General features: G+C 39.6%; 2 protein-coding genes across 3 annotated transcripts in view; one reads left to right on the top strand and one right to left on the bottom strand.

Moving 5' to 3' along the window:
* The window catches only part of tmem178ba (transmembrane protein 178Ba), a 22604-nt gene extending 18872 nt beyond the window's left edge, over positions 1-3732 (top strand). The window contains exons 4-6 of the mRNA XM_077210833.1: positions 264-380; positions 2721-2858; positions 2950-3732. Of these exons, the coding sequence (XP_077066948.1) occupies positions 264-380; positions 2721-2858; positions 2950-3206 (512 nt within the window). The 3' untranslated portion in view covers positions 3207-3732. The remainder of the gene's footprint in view (positions 1-263; positions 381-2720; positions 2859-2949) is intronic.
* On the bottom strand, positions 3612-14913 carry cnot4a (CCR4-NOT transcription complex, subunit 4a). 2 transcript variants are annotated; one of them, XM_077210827.1, is made up of 13 exons: positions 14644-14913; positions 13142-13364; positions 11761-11958; positions 10693-10779; positions 10207-10308; positions 9891-10016; positions 9667-9788; positions 8543-8743; positions 8398-8455; positions 8052-8307; positions 7523-7954; positions 5229-5462; positions 3612-5145 (listed from the first exon to the last, which is right to left on the bottom strand). In XM_077210827.1, the coding sequence occupies exons 2-13, from the start codon at positions 13313-13315 to the stop codon at positions 4826-4828; spliced, it is 2310 nt and encodes a 769-aa protein (XP_077066942.1). In that variant the 5' UTR covers positions 13316-13364; positions 14644-14913; the 3' UTR covers positions 3612-4825. The 2 variants fall into 2 exon arrangements, with proteins under 2 accessions (XP_077066942.1, XP_077066943.1); XM_077210828.1 differs by having other exon boundaries at positions 13142-13316; positions 14644-14888.
* Between the last annotated feature and the right edge of the window lie 148 nt (positions 14914-15061).

Consider the following 15061-nt stretch of genomic DNA (forward strand, 5'->3'; position numbering starts at 1 on the left):
CCTAGGGTACTCTGGGACCTGGATTGAGAACTACTTATTTATTCCAAAATTAGCAATACTCACTTGACCATCTGTGTTGTTTACGCATCTAAATGTGACACTTGTCCATATGCCCAAGCAGGCTCAGCTCAACAGGGGACCTGGTCCACCTTAGCATGAGCTTGACAACCACCAACAACTGTCTGGATCCACTTTACATCTTGGAGTTTGGGATCATACTGGGATCAGATGAAATGCTGATTCTGATTTTCTTGTTTTTCCAGGAACTATCGAGCGCTGCTCCTTTATAAGGTACTTTTACTCCTCCCCTGCAGTGATGCGAAAGGATCTTTCCTATAACATCACCAAGACTATCCAGCAAGATGATTGGCATGCCCTTCGTAAGTGGGACTTGCTCTTTTTGATCTGCATCAGTGTTAACCCGGGTCCTCTTACAAAGGGGTCTTCCCACTAAGGTCCTCTGTGTAGTGTTACTAGGATACTAGTCCACCATGCGATTAGGAATGATTAGGAAGCGTGGCATAAGTTTTCACTGTTATGCTGATGATACTCAGCTCTATATTTCTTCACGCCCTGACGAAACTCACCAACTCACAAAATTAAAGGAATGTATAGCTGATATAAAAAACTGGATGACTGGTAATTTCTTACTAATTAATTCAGAAAAAAACAGAGATTCTAATTATTGGACAAAAACGTGCTCACGTAATAACCTAGACTACTTTCTAACTTGATGGCTGCTCTGTCAAGTCTTCGTCGTCAGTTAGGAACCTGGGTGTGCTCTTTGATACCAATCTTTCATTTGAAAGTCACGTTTCTAGTATCTGTAAAACCGCTTTCTTCCATCTTAAAAATATATCTAAATTACGTCATGTGATCTCAATGACAAATGCAGAACAATTAATTAATGCGTTCATGACATCAAGGCTAGATTATTGTAATGCTCTTATGGGTGGTTGCCTTGCATGCATAATAAACAAACTACAGCTGGTCGCTACACGGCATTGGCTCCCTATTAAACATCGTATACATTTTTAAATTATGCTGATTACTTACAAAGCACTAAATGGTTTAGCTCCCCAGTACTCGAGCGAGCTCTTAATGCATTATAGTCCTTCACGTCTATTGCGATCTCAAAATTACGACCAGTTGATAATACCTGCTAGAATATCAAAATTGACTGCTGGTGGTAGATCTTTTTCCTATTTAGCACCAAAACTTTGGAACAGTCTTCCTAACATTGTCCGGGAAGCAGACACATTCTTTAAGTTTAAATCTAGACTAAAAAGACATCTCTTTGACCTAGCATACACATAACACATTATCAACTTCTATAATTCAATGTTAGGCTGCATAGATTAGATAAACCGGAACTGGGAACACTTCCCATAAATCTTGATGTACTCGTTACATCATAAAAAGAATGGCGTCTACGCTAATATTAGTCTCTATGTTTATCCCGAGGTTTACCGCAGTCCGCCGGATCCAAGGCGTATCCAGATCTGATGAAGAACATGCGTCTGAATGCGACGACAATGCAGTCCTGAAGTGTCAACTAGTCTCTCACCTGTGAAGGCCTCCTTCCCTTTACCTCTGTACAGATAAAACATTGTCATAATAATTCCAGTTCACATGGATACGCAGAAGCAATAAAAAAAATCGGTATAATAAATTTTTAAGGCCAGATAAGTAATTGGTTGAGGTCAATTTGCAAATAAAGACCACATGCCTGCGCACATATATCCAAACGCGAATACCTTTAGACTAAACAGGTAATACACATGTGCAGGGCGTCAGTGTTTTCACAGATTCGCGTTTTTGAAGTTTATGCAGAGACAATTTTTTTCAAAAATTTTCAGCGCTTGCACCTTGGAACCTATTTCAAGGTTTGCGTTCTCGAGCCACCTTGCACTGTTGTTGTGCGAATTAGCAGGTCTGAGCGCATTAAGGGCTTTCTGTTAGAATGGTGTCGTGTAAGCAACCCCTAAGTTAATAACTAATGATCTTTGCAACGGAAATTAATCAATCAAAACTAAGTTTAGCTGGACAATAACTTTATTCTAAAGCTGCTGTAAAGCCAAAACAATCTCTGTTACTTTAATTTCCTATTATCACTGTAAAGCTGCTTTGAAACAATCTATATTGTTAAAAGAGCTATATAAATAAAGGTGACTTGACTTGACTATTACTTACTGGGCCCTGGATAAAGGTGCAGTCACATTAGTGAAATTTCATGGAAATCCAAAGATCCATTGTCAATAGCACAGAGATGTATGCGGCATAGCTCACACAGAAATCACTTTCAAACCAAGCAGCTTTCTGGTCAGCATGTCAAATTCCTATGATCGACTTGAACATGAGGAAATCTGCCTGATTGCAAGGAGTCTGATTGGAATGAATTGGATTTCGCCCTCAAAATTTGGCTAAGCAACAGTAAACTGGACTGCACCTTAAAGGTTGCCTACTCATAACAAATTAAAAGGCCCTGCAAATTAGTGTATTTGATTTAGCAGTAGAGTTTCAAGCAAGGGTATCCAGTCCTGCTCCTGGATTTGCCACCTTCCTGTCAAGTTCAGCTTAAACTAACTAATCAATGCCTTCAGAATTACTAGAAATTCCTGCCAGGTGTGGTGGAACAGGTTGGAGCTAAACTCTACAAGGTTGTAGTAATCCACGAGCAGGATTGGGCACCCCCTGTAACTTACTATGTTCCCCTCCAGATTTGCGTCGGATGACAGCTGGGTTCATGGGCATGGCTCTATCCATCATTCTCTTTGGCTGGACCATTGGCGTTTTGGGCTGTTGCTGGCAGCAAGGCCTCATGCATTACGTTGCTGGTCTACTCTTTCTAATGGGAGGTATGTTAATTCACTGAATTGCTCCTTAATGTGTTTTAGGGTTCTCCCCTATTTTTGAACATCTACCAATAAGTATCATGTCCCACCACAGGTACCTTCTGCATCATCTCTCTGTGCACATGTGTGGCCGGCATCAACTTCGAACTGTCTCGCTACCCACGTTATCTGTTCAGCCTCCCGGATGATATAAGCCATGGTTACGGCTGGTCTATGTTCAGTGCCTGGGGAGGGCTGGGACTGACCCTCATAGCCGGTTTCTTCTGCACCCTGGCACCATCGATTTTGCCTCCTCCACCATCCCGTACCTCCTGTCCTAAGTCTCGCATGGAGAACGGAACGGTGTGCTGAAGCTTCACATATTGTGACACTTGATACATTAACACAAACTTGTTCATAGACTTTGTTATGGGTATTCAAATCACGGAGGCTGTTGAAAGACTTTTTGTTCTGGAAGGTGACAAGCCATGGCTGTTGGGACTATACAAAGAGGACCTATGAAAGCACATTTGTACAGTTGTATAAATCTTTCATCATGACATGAGTTCAGCATGTCCTTGGTGTTTGTCCTTGTGTTCAGTAGATCGTGTTTGAATTGAGACAAATTCACTGTTTCAAAAATGTATGATTTACCATGGATTTCATTATGTGCTGTAAATGTTTTCAATGTCAATTTCATCATTGGACAATAAAATGCCTCATGTAAGAAAACAATTCTACTGTTTCTACAATAGAAAAAAGAGAATCAAACAGAGGCACTGAATACTCAATTTTATTTAAGATTTCATTGTTCCAGACCAGCAGAAAAGGGGGTCAATTCTTCTCTTTTAGCGCTTTATTTTGCATTAAATGATTTCAGCAGCATGTTAAACCCAAATGTCGGACTACATTGATTTTTTTCCTGAAAGAATGAGTGATTGCTGTTTGATGCTATTTGATAAATACTGTTTAGTATGGCCACACAGATGAGAAAGAAAAGAGTAGAACTCATTTGAAGGCATTGGAATGGGGCATGTTAGTGAGTGTGTGCCTGTCTTTTTGCTTTCAACACTCGTATTATCTGCAATCATGCCTTGACATGTCTCCCTTTTATTACCATCACAATCCTTCCCAAGGTTCCAGACTCGATTCCTGATTCATACCTTGTATGAATGGCTTATTCTATAGGCAAGCCAATAAACACTTCCACAGAGGTCTTGCTCGCCTTTCTTCATGGGAATAAAGTTACTGCAGACATCCTGTAGCAGCATGTCAGGTCTCACATCACCATCCTTGCCCTAAGACGCTTTAGACAAACCCCCTGAATACAAAATGGGTTGCTCCCTAAGATATAGAAGGTTCATTTCTCTCATTATTGAAGTCCCTTCCAAAGAGGACCAGGGTCTTGACTCTACAAATGCCCTCAAACATCTTACCTGTGGCTCCGTAAACATTAAGCGTGTAAGAAGCAGAGAGCATTACATAGACTTATCTTAAAATAATCCGCTTCCGTTTCCTTTGAGTGGTGGTGAGACCTAACATACGGGAAGTGTAAAGATTCACAGTATTAAATTTCAGTCTGTACCTTGGGTAAAGGAGTGAGGCCAATCAGACATGTTATTCACTTAAGCACATTCCGTTTAGCCATTATTAGTTACATGTGCACATCAGTGCTCATGGTTTTCTCTGCACATTTCAATGTCAGACTCTTTTTTTCCCCCACTCAGAATCATATGTGAAGGTGTGTGTATATTTGTTAGGACCCTCAGTGTCTGCCAGGCACCTTCATTCAAATCATTACCCTGCACTGATGGTGCTCATAATACAGAGATGTATGTGTAACTCAAAAAAAGTGACAGCAGACAAACAACTCCTAATAGGAAAGGGATGGAGAGGGAAAGGGTGAAAGACGAGAGCTTATGTTAAGTTATTAATGGAAGTGGTATATTTGCAGTTTCATGTTTGTAATGCAGTTAAATCAAGGGTTGTCTTTAGTGACGGTCGATACCGGCACTCTGTAGGATGTCTGTGGCCGTCTGTGCTGGGGGTCTGAAGGCTGTCTGAAAGCCTGGAGGGGGGGAGTGGAACTGACTTGGGGTGAGTGTGGGCGGGGGGAGGTAGGGGGCCCAGGCGGCTCTGTGTAAGGAGAGGTGGGCCGCCGCGTCCAGGAGGCCAGTGTGAGGGGGCTGTGGGAGTGCGCTGGAGCTGGGCGGTCCGTCCATCTCTGTGAGTGCCTGCAGTGACTTGAGCCAGTGTGGCGGATTGTCATCCTGGAGACAGTCCAAACTGTTGCCTGTGGATGCTGGGATACCTGGAGTTTGAAAATGGACATGATTTAGCACTTTTACCAGCAAAGCTTTTATCCGTAACTAGTTTATAAAACACAAACCGCACCTGTAATGATGGCGGGGTCCATCCAACTGGCCGCACTGTCCCAGCTGAGGCTGTGCGAGACTCCAGCTGGGCCTACCGGCACCCCGATGTGATTCACGCTGGAAGTAGAGGAGGATGATGAGGAAGAGGTAGAGTTCGGGAGGCCACCGAAGTTGATGTTGATATTTGGTAGGAGTGCTCGCAGTCCGTCCTGCCACTCTTTCACATTTATGCTTTCTGTAGAGCCATTGTTTTCTGAAAGAGAAAAAAATTATTGAAACATCTTAACTTTTTGTATCCTTACACCGTGTCTACACTGAATATGTCAGAGCAAATGTTCTGGAACCATTTTGCACTGTTGTCAGTAGTAGCAAAAGAATGAATACATCAAATCACTGGTGGTGTCATGTCACTGAATATAATGGTTTCGATTGTCTTTTTACCATTTATTTTTATATTTTCTTGCGCCACTCCTATTCAACCTGTACATGCTCCCAATGAGCCAAATAATGAGAAAGAACCAAATCGCTTACCACAGCTATGCTGACTATACACAGCTCTACTTAGCCCTATCGCCTAACGATTACAGCCCCATTAACTCTCTGTTCCAATGCATTGATGAAGTAAACAATTGGATGTGCCAAAACTTGCTTCAGTTAAACAGACAAATCTGAAGTCATTGCGTTTGGAAACAAAGATGAAGTTCTCAAGGTGAACGCATACCTTCAGTCTAGGGGTCAAAGAACTAAAAATCAAGTCAGGAATCCTGGTGTGACTCTTAGTGAGCTTAGTTTCAGTAGTCATGTCAAAGCAATAACTAAATCAGCATACTACCATCTGAAAAATATTGCAAGAATTAGATGCTTTGTTTCCAGTCAAGACTTAGAGAAATTTGTGCATGCTTTCATCACCAGCAGGGTGGATTATTGTAATGGACTCCCAATGGCCTTCCCAAAAAGACCATAAGACAGTTGCAGCTCATACAGAACGCTGCTGCCAGGATTCTGAGCAGAACCAGAAAATATGAACATATCACACCAGTCCTCAGATCTTTACACTGGCTGCCAGTTACATATAGATGTGAATTTAAAGTATTATTACTGGTATATAAATCATTCAATGGCATAGGACCTCAATACATTGCAGATATGCTTACTGAATATAAACCCAACAGATCACTCGGATCATTAGGATCACATCATCAGCTAGAAATACCAAGGGTTCACTCTAAGCATGGTGAGTCTGCTTTTAGCTACTATGCTGGAACCAGCTTCAAGAAGAGATCAGATGTGCTCCTACAGTAGTCACATTCAAATCCAGACTCAAAACACTTCTGTTTAGCTGTGCATTTACTGAATGAGCACTGTGCCACTGTTCATTCAACTGTTTTTACTGTATTTTATTTTGTTTTAATTATTCTGATTTCATTTGATTATTTCTGTATTTTATCTTTTATTCTAAACTGTTTTAATTATTCTGATTTCTTTTGATTAATTTAATTTCTTCTATGTAAAGCACTTTGAATTACCATTGTGTATGAAATGTGCTATATAAATAAACTTGCCTTGCCTTGCCTATTTTCAGTTGAAATATATTTCACTTAGTTTCCAAGGAAACATTTCTAATTTTCATTTAATATTCATATTTATATCTGCCTTATTTAAAACAAATAAAAAATTTAAAAATTCAACCTTCGCAGGTAATTTGATTGACAGACGATCTGACCAATCATAATCCGGCATCCACCAAATCCGTAATTTTGTCTGACAAGGCAGTCAGGAGAGTTAGTAGATTAACGTCAGTGGATTCCTTCTGATGTTCATTCATGTTTATTTGATGCAATAAATTAACTAGAAGGAAGAAATGATCGGTTCATGCGCAGATTTAACGAGACGCTACAGCAATCTGTCAGGACACATTAAAGAGAACGGTATTTATTGTTTAAATTTCTTTTAAAAAAAGACCAAATTTGAAAGTTGAGACTTTATTTCATATCACATCTGTCAGCGCATTGTCAGTGTCCTCTTTGTTTCACAATGTATTTTTCACCATGTGACAACATATGTGCTGTAAGAGCGGCATGGCTTGTCGGACACAGCAACAGTAACTAAAGGGGGCGGGGCTTTGCGAATGGTAAATTAAAAGGCAACTCGGAGCAAAATACAACAATAAACAAACTGGGAATGAGTTCAACAACTTGTTTCTATTTGGATCAGTGGGCTACATCTGTAGTACTCTGCTTAGACAAGGTGTTTTAATACACACACAGGTGATTCATAAAAACTGGAGTGCACAAGACAGATGCATTCCCTAACCTGATATAGGAATCCCCCCAAGGCCGGTGCTGTGGTGTTGGGTCGGCATGCTCAGGTCTAAGAAATGGCTGTGTGCAGCTGCTGCGGTGGCCGTGTGGTTCAAGTGTGTGAGGTTATTACGGGTAGGGAGGCCCATCCAGGGGTGCCGTGCGGCCATGTGTTGGGGAAGGCTGAAGGAGTTATAGAGGCCTCTGTGCTGGTGGTGAGGAAGGCGCTGTTGGCCGTTGGGGAGGCTGGTCTGATGGGAGGGGTTGGGAGAGAGGGGGGAATGCTCCTGGACTGACAGCTCTTTCTCTATGAGGTCGGCCAGAGCCTTCCGTGTGACGTCGAATGGGTCGAAGCCCAGGTCATCGTCCTGCTGCTGCTGCTTGGCTGAAGAGCCAAAACCGAAGGCCGCCTGCCAATCAGTGGAGGACGACACCGGGATAGTGTCTGTAACAAGGAAGAGAGATTGATGGGTTTACCCGATTAGCTCCGCTTACACTGAAATCTTATTGTTATAAAATCCTACTACATTGCATGTGCCTACCTGAGGTGAAAAGGCTCTGTGGTTCTGGAGTCATGGGCCAGTCTGAGGCTCCCTGTGGGGAACAGGAGAAGGGGGGCAGGCTGCTGGGGATGGGGTTGGGATGTCTGAAATTGCTGTTGTCTGAGAAAAGAGACTGAGACTCCGCTGCCGCCCCTTCGAAGGGTGAGCGTGCTGCGAGTTCGGCCACGCTGATGGGCACAACGAGGCTGGGTTTAGTAAGGCCAGGTGGAGGAGATGGGGACTCGCTACTGGATGTCTGCAAAACCAAATACAGACAGATGGATCAAAAAAACAAAACAAAAACATGATAACTATTATCAGTAATTCACTTTTTTTTAGCACTTACCTGTGATATATTTTCCCCATTTCCTATACTTATGGGTTCAGATGGTTTCTCAATTGGACTGAAATGAAAACGCATTGTAATAAGCACACATAAACAAAAGTTGTTATCTATCATCACTATTGGCTAGGCTTCTGCAGTACAGTACCTGGTAGGCTCTAAGGCTGATGGGAAGCCCATGTTCTGCTCTGTTCCCTGTTCAGGGTCTGGTTCGTCTGGAGTCATGTGGTCAGAGTCTGTTAGGCAGTCTAAAAGAGGAGGGGACTTGCGATGCTCTGTGGTTAAACCGTTAACCATTTTCCCATAGCTCTGTAATGAAGGCCACCCTTCTTTATTGGTGCTATTTGGTCTGGGAATAAAATAATGCTAAGTTAAAAATGGGAACCACACTTCTAAAAGAAAAGAGAAACTTGGTAACACTTTACAATAAGGTTCATTAGTTAATGTATTAGCTTACATGAACTAACAATGAGCAATAAATTTTTTTACAGTATTTATTAATCTTTGTAAATGTTAGTTCACAGTGTATTAACTAATGTTAACAAATATAACATTTGATTTTTAATGTATTAGTAAATGTTGAAATTAATATTAACTAAGTATTGTTCATTCTTAGTTCATGTTAGCTACTAATGTTAACTAAGGAACCTTATTGTAAAGTGTTACCAGAACCTTATCATATATAATAGCTGAATTATATACACTACCATTCAAAAGTTTGGGGTCAGTAAGACTTTTTTCTTTTTAATAAATTAATACTTTTAGTCAGCAAAGACACATTAAACAGATCAGAAGTGACAGTTAATGCCGCACACAATGTTACAAAAAATATTTCACATAAACGCTGTCATTTTGAAATTTCATTCATCAAAAAACATTGCAAAAATGTATCACAGGTTCCACAAACTATTAAGCAGCACAACTTTTCAATATTGATAATAATAAGAAATGTTTCTTGAGTAGCAGATCAGCATTAGAATGATTTATGAAGGACCATGCAACACTGTATAATGTAATAATACTATTACTTAAAATAATTTAATATTATTTCACACCAACCCCAAACCTATGAACGGCGGTGAATATTTTTTTCTTTTTATATATTTTAAAATAATTAATTATCATCATATAATTATAAAAAATAATTGTTTAACTATTATGTGATTAATTATAGCATATATTGCAAAAATCAGGCACATTTTCACTAAAAATCTGGATATGGTTATCATACTCGGTGTGTGCAGCAATGAAATTGAAGATTAAAAGCAACACCTCTGAGTGGAGTTGGGTTTACTCTTCGACTTCTCCCCACACGTTGAGGTTTGTAAAAAGTTAGGGTTCGCTTTGTAAAGGTCTTGGAGTAATTTTTGTTCATACTCTTGATGTTTCCCAGCCTAAAAACAAAATGTACACATATAGAGAGAGCAAAATCATTTTCAAAATGTAATTTAGTTTATGTATTGACTAGTCTGAACTGATCGAGCATAATCGCTCACCTGCATTTCTTCTTTTGTAAAACTAGCCGCTTCATCCCCCAGTTCATGTAAATACATGCAGTCTGGTTTGGGACACTGCATGCTTTTAAGAAAATAACTGCAGTACTTTGTTGTACCTAAAGAAGCCTGGAGACAAAACAGCAACACAGAACTACTTTAATAACAATCTTAAATTGATAGAAGAATAAATGTAAAATACTGTACACATGAAGAGATGAGAATAAATAACACTAAAGTTTAAACGTCATGTCACTTCTAAGGGACGTTCTGAATCATATTTGTCAAAAGGACTGTGCTGTGATGGTTTAACACTTACCTTGAGTGTTCTACCATCCACTATGACATTGTTCACACACTGTATTGCTCTAAGGGCGTCTTCTGAACGAATGTAAGTTACATAGGCACTGGCACTAGGACCCTGTGGAGTGAAAGGTCAAAATATAAGTGTGCGTTTTCTTTATTCTACTGTTTTGCTGTAGCCTTAAAGGGATAGTTCACGCAACAAAGAAAATTCTGTCATCATTTACTCGTCCTCATGCCTAATCTTGTTTATCTTAGATATAGTCCATTCTTCTGCTGAAGCCATTGACTTCCATTGTATGGGAAAAAAAAATACAATGGAAGTCAATGGCTACCGTTGCCCACATTCTTCAATCTTCTGTGTTCAGCAGAAGAAAGAAATTCATACAGGTTTGGAACAACATGAGGGTGAGTAAATGATGACAGAATTTTCATTTCTGGTAGAACTATCCCTATAAGCCAGAGACTTTTTCCACACACATGGACATGAAGTTTTTCCTACCTGTGAACCTGCATATGATGTGCTGTTATTGATGACCACTTTATGAATTTTGCCGAACTTCCCGAAATATTCTGGGCGCTTTAGAACCTATGAAATGATCAAAGTTACAGTGATTCCTTCAAGCGAATTATTGCATGAACGACAAAACCGACACTACGCTGAATTATGCCTGCTTATTATATATCACACAATCAAACTGTGAAATGACTCTGAGGGAGGACATTTCCTTTTGTTCAGCAAAATGTAAACGACTCCCTGATGAAAACGCTCTATCTTTGTGCCATTCTCATTTACCTCCCACAGGAAGTGATACATTTCTCACTGATGTGATATGGGCACAGGGTGATCTGCCCTTCTTTGCATGATCAGTAATTTAGATACTTGTACATTATATCGTAAATTACTACTTTTATTGTAGTACTTTTAGATTGTACACTACTGCTCAAAGGTTTGGGGTCAGTGAGATTTTTCTTTCAATGATTCTAGGGAAAAAAAGAAAAGTAAATCACTTATCAAAAACATTGATAAGAAATGTTTCTTAAACAGCAAATAAGCATATTATAATGATTTCTGAAGGATCATACGACAATGGAAGACTGGATGCTGAAAATTCAGCTTTGTCATCACAGGAATAAATTACAATTTAAAAAAACAGTTATTTTAATTTATAATAACATATCAGAATAGTACTGCTTTTGCTGTATTTTCTATTAAATAAATGCAGCTTTAGTGAGCAGAATAGACTTCTTTCAAAAACTTTTAAAAATCCTTTATAAAAAAATTTAAATAAAGAAATAACTGACCCAAACTTTTGTACTAATTTTGAGTTAATTTCATAGAGGCAGCAGCTAGTTATTCATTATCAAGTAATTTGTTAAAGTCTATTCAAACAAATGCTATAAACAGAATAAATAGCAATAAAATTAGAATGAATTATTTAAAAAAATATTGATGTTCATTATTCAATAGATCTAAAAAAGAAAAAAACAAACTAAAAACAGTCACTATATTTTAAAAAAAAAAAGAAAAAAAAAAAAGACAACGACATTGTCTAATACGATGAATCACCTCTGCGTCCGCGAGTCTTTGAGAAAGTCCCACCACGAACACGAGGTTTCGCTGCACCACGCGGACGCTGGCCAGGTGCTTGCGGTTCTCCGTCACCTTCTGCTTCTTTTCATTCTGCTTCTGCTTCTTCTCGTTCTTTATCCTCTGGATCTCCTCTTGTGACAGTGGCTTGTATACTGCCGGATCCTCCGGGTAAGGCTACAGAAGACACACACAACTCGTTACATCGCCTGAACCATGGTATCCTGAGGGCTAGCATGCTCAAAGAACTCTGCAAATAGGTCAAGTTTTCAGGCTGACACCATTACAGTGAATGAACCACATCGCATTTACACTTGGGAAGTGCGGTTTGCCAAAAAAGTGGTGCAACATGGTTTAGCCACAAATGCATAACCAGGCTTTAGAACATTTAGGCCAGTTAATCAGACAATATTTCGCCACTGCGCTTGTGCATAACATTTTGTTTTACAATCAACAATTAAATATAGTCATGGCAACTTCTTGTTTAAATACATATCAACCATCCAGTTCTCTAGATTCTGCTACTAGGTTCAGTGGTTTTGATTTTGTTTCAGAAACTAGCTTGTATATTGGGCAACAGGTGGCGAGCCAACACAATAGCAGAAATAAAACTTTAATGAGCCAATAGATCAATCATTCTTCCAAAACATGTTTTTGTCTTACCATGATTTACTATCGTAAGCCTGTTATGCGTGTTTATATTTTAGACTTGACCGGACGGTTTTTGCAAGAAATTGCATACATGTGTAGAAAGAATGTTGGTCCGGCTAGTTGGTTCGTGTATATGGTGTGGAAGTGACAGGTTAGTTGTCACAATGAGCGAGAGAGGTTGACATGGAGCAGCTAAATCGCAACCCCCCCGTTTTAAAAACAAAGCCAAAGAGAGGAAAGTCTGCTGGAAAAAAAGAGAACGCGATAGAGCTCGTAATTCAGAGGTGGCGAGAACTGAGGGATTTGAAATGTTGTAAAAGCGACACGGAGATGGTGTTTTTATTACTCAACAGATGAGTAAAGTATTTTATTGAACAGATAAACTGCCATATGTAGCGCTCTAACAGAGGTCATTGTAAGCATTATGTATTGTGAAGGGTCGTATCATTATGGGTTGTTGTAGTAGTGTTTCATTATTTGCATTCAACTCCGTTTTCTCCTGCTGTTCAGCTGAGAACCACCGTTTTAGATATTGCTATCGGCCATATCGGTATCGACTGCTACTTACAGATTAAGGATAGTTTTATTAAATACAGTGTAATAGTGACCCAATAACCTGCGAACACGCCGACTGAGTGAAGTTGGTATTAGAATGTGTTTCGCAACTAGATATATAACAATAGAATAAACAATCATCAGAAGCTCTTACCTTTCTGCAAGCAGGGCAGAGGCCGTTCTCATCTGTGCGAATGCGGTGCCAGCAGAAACGGCAGATCTGGTAGCCGCAGGTGCAGGGGAAGAAGTTGACATCGTCAATCTCCAGCGGTTCCATGCACAGTGGGCACTCCATGGGATCTTCCTTCAGCTCTGGACTGCGGGACATCCTATCACACGGTAAGTTCAGGAGAGTCTCTGGCAGGTTGGCCAATAGGCTGATGCAAAGTCACAGAAAGTAGATTGGGATTAAGTGAGATTTGATTTAACAGCAGCAGCCTGGATGATGACAATACTTTTACTCTAGTACATAAATGGTCGTTAAATATTCATATTGAAAAAATACATAAATAAGCTCAAAACTAATTTAATAGCCATTGCAAATGAATATAGTCAGCTGTCATAGGCTCAAAGCAGTTTAAAACATCAAGCTACCACAAAGCACATTAAGCCTTTTCAAGTTACTTTCAATACAGTCAGTTAACCCAGTTGGCTATAAACATGCTGATGTATTGGGATTGCAGAATAGGATCACTGGGTCACATTAGAGATGAATGTATGGCAGGTATTAGCAGTCCACGCACAGATAATACAAAAAATCTACCAAATAAATTAAATTACGTCGACATTTTAACACTGAATACAGAACCAAAGTTATATTCACAACAACAAACTATAGCTAACGTTAAATGAATTGCAAATCACAACATGCGATTCAGTCTGTCTTTTGTGCAACACTGACATTGTATCACAACAAACGCACTTATAAACGACGCAGTTCATATTTGCTCAGAAAAATATTATTTCTAAAAGCAAATTACTATTTATTTTCATTGAAAGCATATATGAAAGATTCCCACTTATATGTCTCACATCATCCCTAATCAAACACTGTTTAGATTCGCAGACCTCCGTAAAGCCCGTTTCGGCTTCAAAATGACAATAATTAAATAAACAACACATTTAATCCTTATTTTAATATCTACGAATCTTCATTAAAACCCCAATTATTGATATCTCACATCATGTATGTCTAGCGGCGCGTCAGTCGCGCTGAAAGCCGGTCAGGTGTCTCCACAGCTGGGACAGACTTCAACTGACGTGCGGCATATAACACAACGCCTGAAACATCGATTTAACACTCCGTCAAACAATAACACACAAACCTAAAGGCACACATATTTTGAAATGCTTATAAAATAATAAAATTACTTTCCTCACATATTTTTTGTCGACAACGAGTGTTTTCGGAACGTTTCTATTTTGCGGCCTACACACAGCTAAAGCCTGCGACTCTCCTACTTATCGGCCCGGCGACTAGAGGAGGAACCGCTGCCAGTCCACCTTTGACTTCACCTTTCACGTAAACTCAATGTGTTATGCTTTAACCATGGGGTTAGTCTGCTTCAACACACATATGCAAAACTAATACCGCTGAAGTAATTATATTCGGGTGTATTGATCGCGAATAAAGCAGTTGTTTTGTAGGGTACTCACTTCAACTAGCTGGTCCTGTATTGCAGGGATTCCACTCCAAGGGATATTGACTCTAGTTTAGGCGGGGGTTTCTGCCTTTCAACTGATCAGATGTGCCTATCTGATAGTTTGGAATGAGCACTATTCCACAGCTCAGATGTTCAATATTGATTAGATGTTTCCTACTCAGTTTTACTGTTTATTTAGGTAGCAGATTCTTTACCACCATCTTACACTGAAATGAGGAGGGAATACAGTAACCAGTCACCTCTCATTGAGTTTGCGCAAGATACGATGCACAATGTATTGTGGGAGATGTAGTTTATTTTGTAAACGTAATTTTCAACATACATCAGCAATGTTCTAGATTCGTCACGAGGCGCGATACAACTTCGTGTTATCAGATTTAGGGAAAGTACTTTTTGACATAAGTATTTTT

The sequence above is a fragment of the Siphateles boraxobius genome, unplaced genomic scaffold, assembly GCF_051911475.1.
Source record: "Siphateles boraxobius isolate OS27281-9 unplaced genomic scaffold, OSU_SipBor_1 65, whole genome shotgun sequence".
NCBI lineage: Eukaryota > Metazoa > Chordata > Actinopteri > Cypriniformes > Leuciscidae > Siphateles > Siphateles boraxobius.